The sequence below is a fragment of the Callithrix jacchus genome, chromosome 4, assembly GCF_049354715.1.
Source record: "Callithrix jacchus isolate 240 chromosome 4, calJac240_pri, whole genome shotgun sequence".
NCBI lineage: Eukaryota > Metazoa > Chordata > Mammalia > Primates > Cebidae > Callithrix > Callithrix jacchus.
Genome location: NC_133505.1, coordinates 114,441,742 through 114,456,270, shown reverse-complemented (window position 1 = coordinate 114,456,270; position 14,529 = coordinate 114,441,742). Strand labels below are relative to the sequence as shown.

Genomic DNA, 14,529 nt, shown 5'->3' with positions numbered 1-14,529 from the left:
ATGTCTACACTCACTACTTCTATTCAGCATTGTACTGGGGTCCTAGTAGCGCAAGGAGGCAGCAAAAAGAAAAGGCATAAGATTTAAAGAAGTAAAACTATCTTTACTGACAGATGACCTAATTGTATACACACAAAAAAATCATAAAGAATCTATCAAATCACCAGCAGAGTTAATAACTAAATTTAGCAAGATCATAGATACAAGGTCATCAAAAAATCACCTGCATTTCTATAAACAGTAATGCATATAATGACATTTTGGTCAACAATGTCATTGTTGACAGCCACAGGCTGGACGCAGTGGCTCACGCCTATAATCCCAGCACTCTGGGAGGCTGAGGTGGGTGGATCATTCGAGGTCAGGAGTTCAAGACCAGCCTAACCAACACGGTGAAACCCTGTCTCTACTAAAAGTAAAAAAATTATCTGGACATGGTTGTGTGGGCCTATAGTCACAGCTACTCGGGAGGCTGAGGCAGGAGAGCTGCTTGAACCTGGGAGGCAGAGGTTGCAGTGAACCGAGATTGCGCCACTGCATTCCAGCCTGGGCAACAGAGCAAGACTCTGTAAAAAACAAAAACAAAAACAAAAATACAAAGGACCACATATACAATGGTGGCCCCATAAGATTACAATGGAGCTAAAACATTCCTATCACTTAGGGACATCACAGCTATCATAACATGGAAGCACAATTAATATTTTTTTATAAATTTAGTGTAGCCCAAGTGCACAGCGCTGATAACATCTTGTATAAAGTAGTAAACAGGAATGTCCTCAGCCTTCGCATTCAGTCACCACTCACTGACTCATCCAGAGCAACATCCAGTCCATTCATGGTCAAATAGGCATCCCATATTTTATCTTAGACTGTATTATTACTGTACCTTCTCTGTCTAAATATGTTTAAATACACAAATACCATTGTGTTACAACTGCCTATAGTATACAATACAGTAACACACTGTACAGATTTGTAGCACAGGAGTAATAGGTTCTATAATACATCCTGGGTGTGTAGTAAGCACATGTATCCCTGCATCCAAGCCAGGCAGAACCTATCCAAGCTTCCTAACTCCTAACTTTAAAACCAGCCTACCTTTCAAGTGGTGAAATTAGAGCCCGGTGTCAATGTGAAACAGGTGAGGTGGAACCAGGAGGCAGCAGAAAAGAGGCTGATAAGCAAAATATACTTTTATTCTCTTCTAATGTACCAGAGAAATCATTAACCCTGCCATCACCACTGCAGTTGGCTGGTGAAGAGCTGAGACTTGGTTGTGAGAAAGCCAGCTGTAGGTTATGAATGAAGCCACAAAATACTACAACTGCAGCTTTTGGCTTCTACATGGGATGTGATAAACATTTTATAACAAAATATTTCATTTCAACATTGAACCATGATGATAATCCCTCCAACTCATTCATCAACCCTACTGCAGCTCTCAGGATTTAGGGTCCATCTGAGTCAATCATCTCAACACATCTATGAAAAAAGAGGTGAAGTGAGCAGGACAAAGCCCAAATAGAGTGCAAGAATGAAGAGTGAAAAGGGAGTGCTACCAGATAGGTATTGTCTATCCCATGAAGTCTCCTTAAGAATTTATTTAAATTTTTCTTAACAAAAATAAGAGATGAGGTCTCGCTATGTTCCCCAAGCTGGTCTCGAACTCCTGGGCTCCAGCATGTTTATTTGTTTATGTTTATTTCTTTATTTTATTTATTTATTTTAATTTATTTTTGAGACAGTCTTGCTCTGTCACCCAGGCTGGAGTGCAATGGTGTGACCTCGGCTCAATGCAACCTCTGCCTCCCAGGTTCAAGCGATTCTTCTGCCTCAGCCTCCTGAGTAGCTGGGACTACATGCACCTGCCACCATGCCAGGTGCATGTAGTATTTTGTATTTTTAGTAAAGACAGGGTTTCACCATGTTGGCCAGGCTGGTCTCGAACTCCTGACCTAAAGTGATCCACCCCCCCTCAGCTTCCCAAAGTTGCTGGGATTATAGGAGTGAGCACCACACCTAGCTCAATTTATTTGTTTATTTTTAAGACAAGGCCTCGCTTTGTAGTCCAGGCTGGAGTGCAAGGGTGCAACTTCAACTCACTGCAACCTTGATCTCCCAGGCTCAAGTGATCCTCCCACCTCATCCTACCAAGTAGGTGGAACCAGAGGCACACACCACCATGCTCAGCTAATTTTTTAATTTTTTTGTAGAGATGGGGTCTCACCTTGTTGCCAAACCTAGTCTCAAACTCCTGACCTTAAGCGATCATCCTGCCTCAGCCTCACAAAGTGGTGAGATTACAGGCATGAGCAACCATGCCCAGCCTTCTTAAAATATAATACCTGTTTCCCAAGTACAAAAAAGGAAAAGAATAAAGAACAAGAGCTTATGGTGGCATTTTGAGGCTGCTCTCCCAGACAGAGAGCCCCCCAAAATGAAAACTTGATCTTTTATTACCTATTTTGTTTCATTTTTGAGATGGGGGTCTGACTCTGTTGCCTAGACTGGAGTGCAGTGGCATCATCATGGCTCACTGCAGCCTTGATCTCCCAGGCTTAAGTGATTCTCCCATCTCAGCCTCTCGAGTAGTTGGGACTACAGGCACATGCCAACACACCAGGCTAATTTTTGTATTTTTTGTGGAGACAGGGTTTTGCCATGTTTCCCAGGCTGGTCTTGCACTCCTGGGCTTAAGCAATCCACCCGCCTCAGCCTTCCAAAGTGCTGGGATTATGGGTGTGAGCCATCATGCCCGGCCTATTCTATTTTAAAAGTAGTCTGAACTAAACTTATTATAGCCACCAAAATATCCATCTCACTTCCCATTTCAGAATTCCTTTCTCTTCCCCTCTCTATATTATAAAGATGTTTCCAACCAAAGGCTTGCCACATACCCAAACTATATGAACATCCCATATTATCACATCTTTTCTATTGCTATCAAGCACTCAGATGAGTAACTTGTAATGTGCCTCCCTTCAATTAGTTACTATATGGCTATATTTTCCAAACTAAAATCCAACAACATTCATAGGGTTTTTAAAAAAAGGTAATTTTACAGAAGTGCAAGCAGTTATGCTTTATTAACCATCTCCATTTAAGGTCAGGTGGTTAAGGTAACAGGAGGAACAAAGTTGTTGATTTTAGCGATGACTGAATATGAAAGTGAAGGTACTGGAAGTAAATGTTCTCAGGAGGCAGAGAATCATTAATGGTACACAAAGGTACAGAAACATAAAATCAATCAAGTGTCTGTTATAAATTCCTTTCTAAATAAGAAGTAAGTATACATCAGTCTCAAAAGTACCAATTAGCCAATGAACTAAGAAAAGAATAGTTTGAGCGTTTCTGTAACTTTCAAGAACTTGAAGAATTTTAATGGACAATCTCTAATGCTCACTTTTGTGAGCTAAATTGTTATCTTTTATTACATTAGCTAAATCTGGAAATATAACATGAACATTCAATGCAAGACATCAGTAGACAAATTAGAAAAAGAAGGAGGGGAAAAGAACAGTTTTATCTTTAAGGCACTAAAACTACTTATTCAATGCCCTTTTTTTTTTTCTTTTCTTAAAAATTTCACTAAGATAATATTTGCTGCCACCACTCCCTCATAACGCAAATGTGGCTATAGAGGAGCCTAGAGTGTGAATATTAGTTTAGGTCCAAAACTGATCTTGTTACATGTGAATGTGCATTTTGAGTATACCAATAGAAGAAACAATTGACTGACAGTAAACTGTGGGATTAGAAAAAATTAAAATTTAAAAATTTAAAAAGACATCAAAGAAATAATTGAAAGCAAGGAGGCAATAAAGCCAAGCAGAAACCCCTTCATGACATCAGTGACTGAAGGTAGCCAAGGAGAGGTTTAAGAATAGGAGAAAAGGATGTGTTTGAAGAAAATAGAAACCACAAAACAGAGTATTTCAGTAAGAATGAGGTCAGGGAAGACTTCATAAGTAAGACACTACATGATTAGGAAAGCCTAGAAAGAAGTGACCACTCAGAAGGTTTCCATCAAAATGTGAGTCTTTCTACCCAATGTCTAGAACTGGGAGACCAAGGAAATGTTACCACTTATGCATTCAGAGTATCTACTATCAACTAAATTAAAGATAAGAACAACTAAATTATTCATTTAAGGGCTTAGTTTATGACTAGAAATATTAGTCGAAATTAAAAGTAAAAAAGAATAGCTTACAATAAAAACCCTAGAAGAATACCTAGGCAATACCATTCAGAACATAGGCATGGGCAAAGATTTTATGATGAAATCAGCAAAAGCAATGGCAACAAAAGCCCAAATTGATAAACGGGATCTAATTAAACTAAAGAGCTTCTGCACAGCAAAAGAAATTGTCATCAGAGTGAAGAGGCAACTTATAGAATGGGAGAAAATTTTTGCAATCTATCCATATGACAAAGGGCTAATATCCAGAATTTACAATGAACTTAAACAAATTTACAAGGAAAAAACAATCCCATCAAAGAGTGGGTGAAGGATATGAACACACACTTCTCAAAAGAGGACATTTATGTGGCCAACAAACATAGGGGAAAAAAGCTCATCATCACTGGTCATTAGAGAAATGCAAATCAAAACCACAGTGAGACACCATCTCAGTTACAATGGCGATCATTAAAAAGTCAGGAAACAATAAATGATGGTGAGGCTGTGGAGAAATAAAAATGCTTTTACATTGTTGGTGGAAACGTAAATTAGTTCAACCATTGTGGAAGACAGTGTGGCAATTCCTCAAGGATCTAGAACCAGAAATACCATTTGACTCAGCAATCCCATTACTGGGTATATACCCAAAGGATTATAAATCATTCTACTATAAAGACACATGCAGGCCGGGTGGTGGCTCAAGCCTGTAATCCCAGCACTTTGGGAGGCCGAGTTGGGTGGATCACAAGGTCAAGAGATCGAGACCATCCTGGTCAACATGGTGAAACCCCGTCTCTACTAAACATACAAAAAATTAGCTGGGCACAGTGGCGCGTGCCTGTAATCCCAGCTACTCAGGAGGCTGAGGCAGGAGAATTGCCTGAACCCAGAGGGTGGGGGCTGTGGTGAGCCGAGATTGCGCCATTGCACTCCAGCCTTGGTAACAAGAGCAAAACTCCGTCTCAAAAAAAAAAAAAAGACACATGCACCAGTATGCTTATTGCGGCAATAGCAAAGACTTGGAATCAAGCCAAATGCCCATCAATGACAGACTGGATTACAAAAATGTGGCACATATACACCATGGAATATTATGCAGCCATAAAAAAGGATGAATTCATGTCCTTTGCAGGGAAATGGATGAAGCTGGAAACCATAACTCTCAACAAACTAACACAAGAACAGAAAACCAAACACTGCATGTTCTCACTCATAAGTGAGGGTTGAACAATGAAAACACATGGACACGGGAAGGGGAACATCACACACTCGGACCTGTCAGCGGATGCAGGGGCCAAGGGAGAAATGGCATCAGGAGAAATACCTAATGTGGATAGCAGGTTGATGGGTGCAGCAAACTACCATGGCACATGCATACATATGCAACAAACCTGCATGTTCTACAAATATATCCTAGAACTTAAACTATGATTTTTTTTTAAATTAAAAAAAATAAGCTTATTTATTTTAAAAAGTATTAAGCTGAGTTAATGAGTAATGGAATCCTGATTTGTCTACTAACCTAATAACCTATTTATAGATGAATTTCTTCCCTGAGATTAATCACTTAATAAATTAAATAATGTTTGCACCCTAACATCGTGACTAATTCTTCCCTAGACTATGGCATACCCTACAAGAAGTAAAGTAAAAGCTGAGATAACTGCCCTCTCTGCCCTTTCTTCTCTCCCTACATTACCTTGCCTCATTCTATTCCCTTGCTGGTATAGATTGAGGGATAGAAATAGAAATTATCTCTGAGCAAAAGCTGGGAAACTTTCTGTTTTGCCCATTAAAAACTTATTTTAATACACTTACCAACATCTCCATAAACATACAGGCCCCTTGGAGGTTTGCTCCTTGAAAAAAGCTGCAAATTAAGAACAAATTATAAATCTCTACCATGCAAATAATTAAATCTAATCATATACACAGTCTTCTTCACTGTCCTCTATACAAGACCAAGAGAGGCTATTATCTACAATAAGAAAAAACTTGATGTAAAAGTCTGTAAAGCTGAAATACTATGCAGCCTTAAAAAGGGAAAAAACTCTAACATATACATGAACGAACTTTGAGAACATTATGCTGGGTGACATAAACCAGTCACAAAAAGACAAATACTCTGATTCCACTTACATGAGGTACTTACAAAAGACAACAATTAAAGAGTCAGAAAGTAGAAATCAGGCACTGTGGCTTATACCTATAATCTGAGCACTTTGAGAAGCTGAGGTAGGAGGATCACTTGAGCCCAAGAGTTCAAGACCAGCCTGGGCAATATAGAGTGACCTCATCTATATAAATAGTTAAAAAGAATTAGGCATGGTGAAACCTGTGGTCCCAGTTACTCAGGTGGCTGAAGTTGGAGGACTGCTTGAACCCACAAGGTCAAGGCTGCAGTGGGCCGTGTTCACACCACAGCACTCCAGCCTGAGCAACAGAGCAAGATCCTGTCTCAATTTTTCTTTTTGAAGCAGAGTTTTGCTCTTGTTGCCCAAGCTGGAGTGCAATGGCATGATCTCGGCTCACCACAAGCTCCACCTCTCAGGTTCAAGCAATTCTCTTGTCTCAGCCTCCCGAGTAGCTGGGATTATAGGCAGCTAATTTTGTATTTTTAGTAGAGATGGGGTTTCACCATGTTGATCAGGCTGGTCTCGAACTCCCGATCTCAAGTGATCCACCCACCTCGGCCTCCCAAAGTGCTGGGATTACAGGCGTGAGCCACTGCGTCCGGCCTCAATTTTACACACACACACACACACACACACGCTACTAAAAGGGGTTGCCAGGGGCTGGAGGCAGGAAGGAATGGGGAATTATTGTTTAATGGGTTCAGAGTTTCAGTTTTACAAGATTAGGAGTTCTGGAGATAAATCGCAGTGATTCTTACATTATCTTATGAATGTATTTAATACCACTGAACTGTACTCTTAAAAAATGATTAAGATGGTAAATCTTATGTGTGTATTTACCGCAAAAGAAAATTAGAAAAAAAATGCTGTGAAGCCCCTCTTAGGATTCAAAACAGGAGGCAATAACCACAGTAGTCCACAACAAAGGGTTCACAATGACACAACTTGAATGTACATCCCCTCTACCATTTACTAGCCATGTAGTCTTTCCCTTCTTTCCCAGATGGACTCCCCAAACAATGGCAGCTTGGCTCAATTTCAGCAATTAATAGAGTATGGTAGAAGAGTTTTTCTGGAGAAACTGAATGATCACCAGATAAAAAGGCCCCAAGGCACTTATGTTGGTTGAGCTTCTCCCAAAGAAAGACTTGGATCCCTACCAGATTACCTTCTAGTAAAGCACACCAGTCACCATGCTGGAGCTCTCAAGCTGGAGCTTCAATCAGCTTGTTACTGACAATGGTCAATAGATATTTGGAAAAAGATTCCAAGATAAAAGTCAGAGACCAGAACAAATATACAGAGGGGAATGAACTCCAAGGAAACAGAGGACTATCCAGACAGCAAAACAAACAACAAACAAATAAACAAAAACCCTCAAACATAAAAGTGGGCCAGGCATGGTGGCTCACACCTGTAATCCCAGCACTTTGGGAGGTCAAGGTGGGCAGATTGTTTGAACTCAGGAGTTTGAGACCAGCTTGGCCAACATAGCAAAACCCCAACTCTACAAAAACTACAAAAATCAGCCAGGCATGGTGGCACACTCCTGTAGTCCCAGCTACATGGGAGGCTGAGGTGGAAGGATTGCTTGAGCCCAGGAGGTCGAGATTGCAGTGAATTGAGATCACACCACTGCACTCCAGCCTGGGCAACAGAGCAAGACCCTCTCTCACTCATTCAATCAATAAAAATAAAAGTGAAGTCAATATAATAATATACTGTGGAAAAATAAGAGAAGCTACTAAAAAGCATAGTGGGAGAAAGAAATTGTCTCTTCAATAAATGATGTTTGGGAGGCTGAGGCATTAGGATAGCTTGAGCTCAGGAGTTTGAGACTAGCCTGGGCAACAAAGCAAGACACTATCTTTACAAAAAAAAAAGTTGTTTCAATTGAGGAAAAATGATTTTCTACTTATCTATCCAATCTATTCATCAAGTGTGAAAATGGAAAATTGCCTCTTCATATATTCAGGGTATGAACAAAACTTCCCACTCAGCAAGAAAACACAGGCTCTGGGAAATGCAGAGGGCCCCTGGGAGGGAAAAAGGCTTGTCAGAGAAAAGCCTGCTTCCAGGACCACAGTGGCACTGCAGGTGAGGAAAGCAGTCAGGTCCAGAGCAAAACTGGAAACTGGAGGCCTCTGGGAACAAAGCAAAATGGAACTTCTCTTACCTGATGCTGTTATCAAACAAAACAACCGTCTTGAATTTTGTTACACTTAGAAGAGTAACCTTAGAACTCTGCAGCGCTTCCTAAACATCTGTACAAAAACCAAGGTATGACAGGGTGGAGTGAATTCAGAAAGGGAGGGTAAGACAGAAAAAAGAAAAGATTATGCCACTTAGCATCAACCAGAGTGGTCAATAATTTGGCAGAGAACATTCTCAAAACCTAGCTTTCAGGGTCTCATCCATAAAGCTTTTGGTTTTGTCATATTTTATTTTATTTATTTTAGAGACAGGGTGTCACTCTGTCATCCAGGCTGGAGTGCAATAGCATGATCGTAGCTTGGACTCAAGCAATCCTCTTGCCTCAGCCTCCTATGTAGCTGGGGCAGGCGGGCACCACTACATCCACCATGGCTCATGCCTGCAATCCTAACACTTTGGAAGGCCAAGGCAGGGAGCTCACTTGAGGTCAGGAGTTTAAGACTAGCTTGGCCAACATGGTGAAACCCTGTCTCTACTTAAAATACAAAAATTAGCTCGGCATTGTGGTGCATGCCTGTAACCTCAGCTACTTGGGAGGCTCAGGTGGGAGAATCACTTGAACCCAGGAGGTGGAGGTTGCAGTGAACCGAGATCGTGCCACTACACCCAGCCTGGGCAACAGAATGAGATTCTGTCTCAAAAAATAAAGAAACAAACAAACTATCCTGCAGAGATGGAGTCTCGCTATGTTGCCCGGGCTGGTCTTAAACTACTGCTTAGGCCTCCCAAAGCACTGGGATTGCAGCCATGAGCCACCATACCTGGCCTGTTTTTGTTTTCTAGTTTGTGGGTTCATTCCAACCTGCCGCAGAAACCTCTCTTGCTTTCCTGTTCCTTTTGGCTTTCTTTCTCTATTAAATGTACCTTGTACCTTCTAGACCTCGCTAAGGTCTAGGCCAGACAAAAGAATCTTCTTTGCTTTGGCTCTGCCATCTGGATGGCTTCCTGCTGTCTCTCTGCATGTTAACTCTCCATCTATTCTTAAATCTCCACTCAAAACAGTTTTCTACGCCTGCCAAAACTTCTTAATTTTTCTTGGTTTTTTTGTTGTTGCTTATATGAACCATTATCATGCACTGGTTATCCTATTTTCAACTTGCCAGAAAAAGCATTATGCTCTTAATTTTAGAACAGCTTCAAATTGGAAAACTTGCATAAAACCTAATAATGTCTAAGTATATTCTATGTATTTAAAATCTTTTGAAAGCATCATTTTGTATTAAGTAACTGAGTGTCATAGCAATTCATAATTCTTTGCAATATATTTTGTGGGAATAGTTTAAGGCCTATTCTAATACTGCTACATGCAAATAAGCTGAATAAATGAAGTTCAGGCAAAAGAAATAAACAAAGATAGGGGGAAAGATTGCATGGAGAGAGCTGAATACTGCTAAAAAACCGAAAAAGTTGGCCGGGAGTGGTGGCTCACACCTGTAATGCCAGCACTTTGGGAGGCCCAGGCAGGCGGATCACTTGAGGTCAAGAGATCAGGACCAGTGCAGCCAACATGGTGAAACCCCATCTCTACTAAAAATACAAAAATTAGCTAGGCATGGTGGTGAGCACCTGTAATCCCAGCTACTCAGAAGGAGGCTGAGGCAGGAGAATCACTTAAACCCAGGAGACAGAGGTTGCAGTGAGCTGAGATCATACCATTGCATTCCAGCCTGGGCAACAGAGTGAGACTCTGTCTCAAAAAGAAAAGAAAAAGTTGCACTCAGGGTCCTCTCTTGTATTTTTTCCTCTCAACTCAATATATTTTAGCAATAGCACTTTAGCAAACACTGCTATACACACACATATTATACATATATATTACATATATAATCTGTCATACTGTATATTTTATAGTAATAATTTAGATGACAAAGAGATACCACTGTGCCAAAGAAAAGATCCTCAGACATCTAAGATCACAATTACCTTGTATCTCATGAACACTGTATAAGATGGAGATTTTAATATAAGTAAATTGATAAACAAAATGAATATCCTTTTAATGAGAATCATTAGACACAGACATAGTCTATCTAAACAATATTAGCTACTCCAAGCATTTTTACTTGGAGAAACAAGCTAATATTCTCCTAATAAAAACTTCAGTTTCCTAATAATTATTGAAATTATTTTAAGGGGCTTAAAAATCTATGTCTTAAGGGAAAAATGAGAGGATCAAATGGAAAACAGTAAGACTAATCAGAAGGCTGTAAAATTGGTCCTAAAGAAGTTTTTGAATTTTTTTTAATTTTTATTTTATTTCGTCTTAGGTTTCAGAGTACATGTGAAGAACATGCAAAATTGTTGCATAGGTACATATATGGCAATGTGGTTTGCTGCCTTCCTCCCCATCACCTATATCTGGCATTTCTCCCCATGTTATCTCTCCCCAACTCCCCACTCCCCACTGTAATAGTAGTGATTTCAAGGAAAGTTAGGTTTACGGGGTTTTCTTCAAAATGACTGTCCCTTAGGAACCCATATCATTTGCATGCTGCTAATTTACATTTTCTCAGAACTTAACACTATTTTTCTGTTCTATTAAATTTCCCTCCTTAAATTTAATACCCTATAACTTGCCCTTATGTCTCAGAAATCAAAGGTAGCTGTAACATGGACCATGAACTCCATCCTTGCATTGTTTCTCGCTGCTGGTTATTCTCCACGTGCTCCCCTCTCCCAGTGCCTTCTCCCTCCTGCCTATACCCCAAGAGACTGGTTTTCTGGCTGGTTCAGCCCATGGGGAGCTATTCCTTGTAGGAAATAGGAGCGAGGGCATAGAAAGGCATGGGTCGTTCCCTCCCATCCCCACCCTGCTTCAGAACTGTGTCTCAAAAAAGCTGCATTCCTCCAGACCAACAGGCAGTCCATCCCTCAGGCCACAACTCCAGCTCTCACCAGGCTCCTCCTTTGCCCTTCCATCTCTTGTTTGCTGCCTTAAGCCTGCCCATGCCTCTCTAAGTAGTCTCTAAATTTTATTTATTGAAATAAATACATGTTCTTTATTGAAACATCTGCTGTGATTGTTTTCTGCCAGGACTCTGATACGTCTTGGACTCCCAAAATGCACACATGTAACATTAGACCCAAACTTTAAAATCTGAAATAATTTTCTCTAGTGACCAGTTATAAGATTTTTCACAAGTTACCTGTATCTTAGGGAGTCTGTAAAGTAGGATGATGACAGCTTCTCTAATGGGCTTTTGAAGACAATCCAGCAGGATCAACTTTTTGATTGTTCAGATAGATTGTAAGCTTAAGGATAATGTTGGAAGACAGTGATAACCTACCACCTACCTCCACCAAGCAAAAGAGATATGGCAGAAGAGTATTAGAGTTGAACCCAAAAGATCTGGGTATAAATCCTGGCTGGCTATTTACTAGCTAGGTGACCCTGGGTAAGCCCTATCAACTCTCCAACCTCCTGTCTCCTTATCTGTTGGGTGCAGGACCCAGCACAGGGGAGTTTCCCCCTCACTGCTCACCTCTGCATGTGTAATCATGCCAAAGACTGCAAGCATTATGTGCTTACCAATACCTGTTTATACCCAGACCTGTAATTCATGAAAAAAAGAAACATCACACCCTTTGACATACCCCTCTCAAAGATCTGAACAATACAATTAGTAAGCTCAAGCAATTTACATCCATATAAACTCTAAACCCAATAAACCAAGAATACATCCAAGAACAAGCAACACAATTTCAAATATAGTCCATATGCTAGGCCAGAAAGAAAACTTCAATATATTCCAAAGAATCAAACATACTCTAACCATAATTTAATAAAATTATAAATGATAAAAAGATAGCTAAAAATACAAAAATCTCATACTAAGATATATGCCCTCCCACGAACTTCACCCAGATTGCTGAAGATTGCTGGAAAAAATCTAATAGTCATGCAGAGTGGACCTTCCCTATAGTCCCTCCATATTGTCAACAATTCTGTTTCTCTGGTGAGTTCACTGTGTCTCTGCAAAGAATCTCTAGAACTTTCTTAGTTCCCATTAAGCTAAACTACATTTCACTCATCACTTTCAGATGTTGAAAGTCCTTCAACTTCCTCTGTAAAACTGCAATCCCATCCACGTCTGTACCCATCCATTCCTCTTCAAATGGGAATGGAAACAGTTCCTCTTCCTGTATTAGTGTTTGATTTCATATCCTATCTACCTTCTCAGGAACCAGGACCCATCAAATCAAATTGTGCTTCTCTTGTAATCCTTCTTATCAGCAGCTTATAAAGCTGTTGATTTATAAAATGTCTTCCAATTTATTTACTTCTACAATCTTAAAGTGTAATATTTCACAAGACATATTTTTCCCAGAGATCATAAGGGAAAAAACAGATACCTTAAAAATAGTGAAATTAAGGCAGGGTGTGGTGGCTCACATCTGTAATTTCAGATTTTGGGAGGCCAAGGCAGGCAAATCACCTGAGGTCAGGAGTTTGAGACTAGCCTAGCCAACATGGTCAGACCCCGTCTCTACTAAAAATACAAAAATTAGCGAGGTGTGCTGGCACACCCCTTTAATCCCAGCTACTTGGGAGAGGCTGAGGCAGAAGAATCACTTGAACCCGGGAGGTAGAGTTTGTAGTGAGCTGAGATCACGACACTACACTCCAGCCTGGGCAACAGAGCAAGACTCTAACTCAAAAAAAGAAACAAAAAATACTGAAATTAAAATTTTCTGTTAGAAAAAATCCTAAGCAAGGAAAAACAGCAAATAAACTGCAAAAAAAAAATTGCATCAGTTATTTCAGACAAGAACACATAGGAGCCCTATGCAGCCATAAAAAAAGAACGAGATCCTGTTATTTTTAACAACATGAATGAAACTGGAGGTCATTATATGAAGTGAAATAAGCCATGCACAGAAAGCCAAACATCACATATTCTCACTTATTTGTGAGATTTAAAAATCAAAGCAATTGAACTCATGAACATAGAGATTAGAAGGATGGTTACCAGAGACTGGGAAGGGTGGGGGCAGCTGGGGTGGAGAGGGAGGTGGGAATGGTTAATGTGTATAAAAAAATAGAAAGAGTAAGTCTTAGTATTTGATAGCACAACAGAATGACTACAGTTAACTTAATTATAGATTTAAAAATAACTAAGAGTATATAATTTGTTTGTAACACAAAGGATAAATGCTTGAGGGGCTGGGTATCTCATTCTCTATGATGTGATTATTTCACATTGCATGCCTGTATCAAAACACCTTGGCCGGGTGCAGTGGCTCACGCCTGCAATCCTAGTACTTTGCGAGGCCAAGGTAGGCAGATCACAAGGTCAGGAGTTCAAGACCAGCCTGACCAATGTGGTGAAACCCCATCTCTACTAAAAATACAAAAATTAGCTGGGTGTGGTAGCACATACCTGTAATCCCAGCTACTCAGGAGGCTGAGGCAGGAGAATCACTTGAACCCAGGAGGCGGAAGTTGCAGTGAGCCAAGATCAAGTCACTTCACTCCAGCCTGGGAGACAGAGCAAGACTCTGTCTCAAAAAAGAAAAAAAAAAAAAAATCTCATGTACCCTATAAATATACACACCTACTATGTACCCACAAAAATTAAAAGGTAACTTAAAAGAATTTCAGTAGCACGCCTGTAATCCAGCACTTTGGGAGGCCAAGGTAGGAGGATCACTTGAGGTCAGGAGTTCAAGACCAGCCTGGCCAACATGGTCCTTTCTCTACTAAAAATATAAAAATTAGCCAGGCGTGATGGTGCTTGCCCGTAATTCCAGCTATGCAGGAGGCTGAGGTGGGAGAATCACTTGAACCCGGAGGAGGAAATTGCAGTAAGCAGAGATCACGCCACTGCACACCAGGCTGGGCGACAGAGCAAGACTCTGTCTCCAAGAAAAAAATAAACTTAAGAATTTATTTTCTGCCTGTGCACAGTGGCTCACACCAGTAATCCCAGCACTTTGGAAGGCCAATGTGAGCAGATCACTTGAGGTCAAGAGTTCAAGACCAGCCTGGCCAACATG

General features: G+C 40.4%; 1 protein-coding gene across 5 annotated transcripts in view; it reads right to left on the bottom strand.

Moving 5' to 3' along the window:
• The window catches only part of AFG1L (AFG1 like ATPase), a 251,443-nt gene that overhangs the window by 184,177 nt on the left and 52,737 nt on the right, over positions 1-14,529 (bottom strand). For all 5 annotated transcript variants that reach the window (XM_054254317.2, XM_078369902.1, XM_002746932.7 and 2 more), the window contains one exon: positions 6,002-6,053. In XM_054254317.2, coding sequence (XP_054110292.1) covers positions 6,002-6,053 — 52 coding nt within the window. The remainder of the gene's footprint in view (positions 1-6,001; positions 6,054-14,529) is intronic.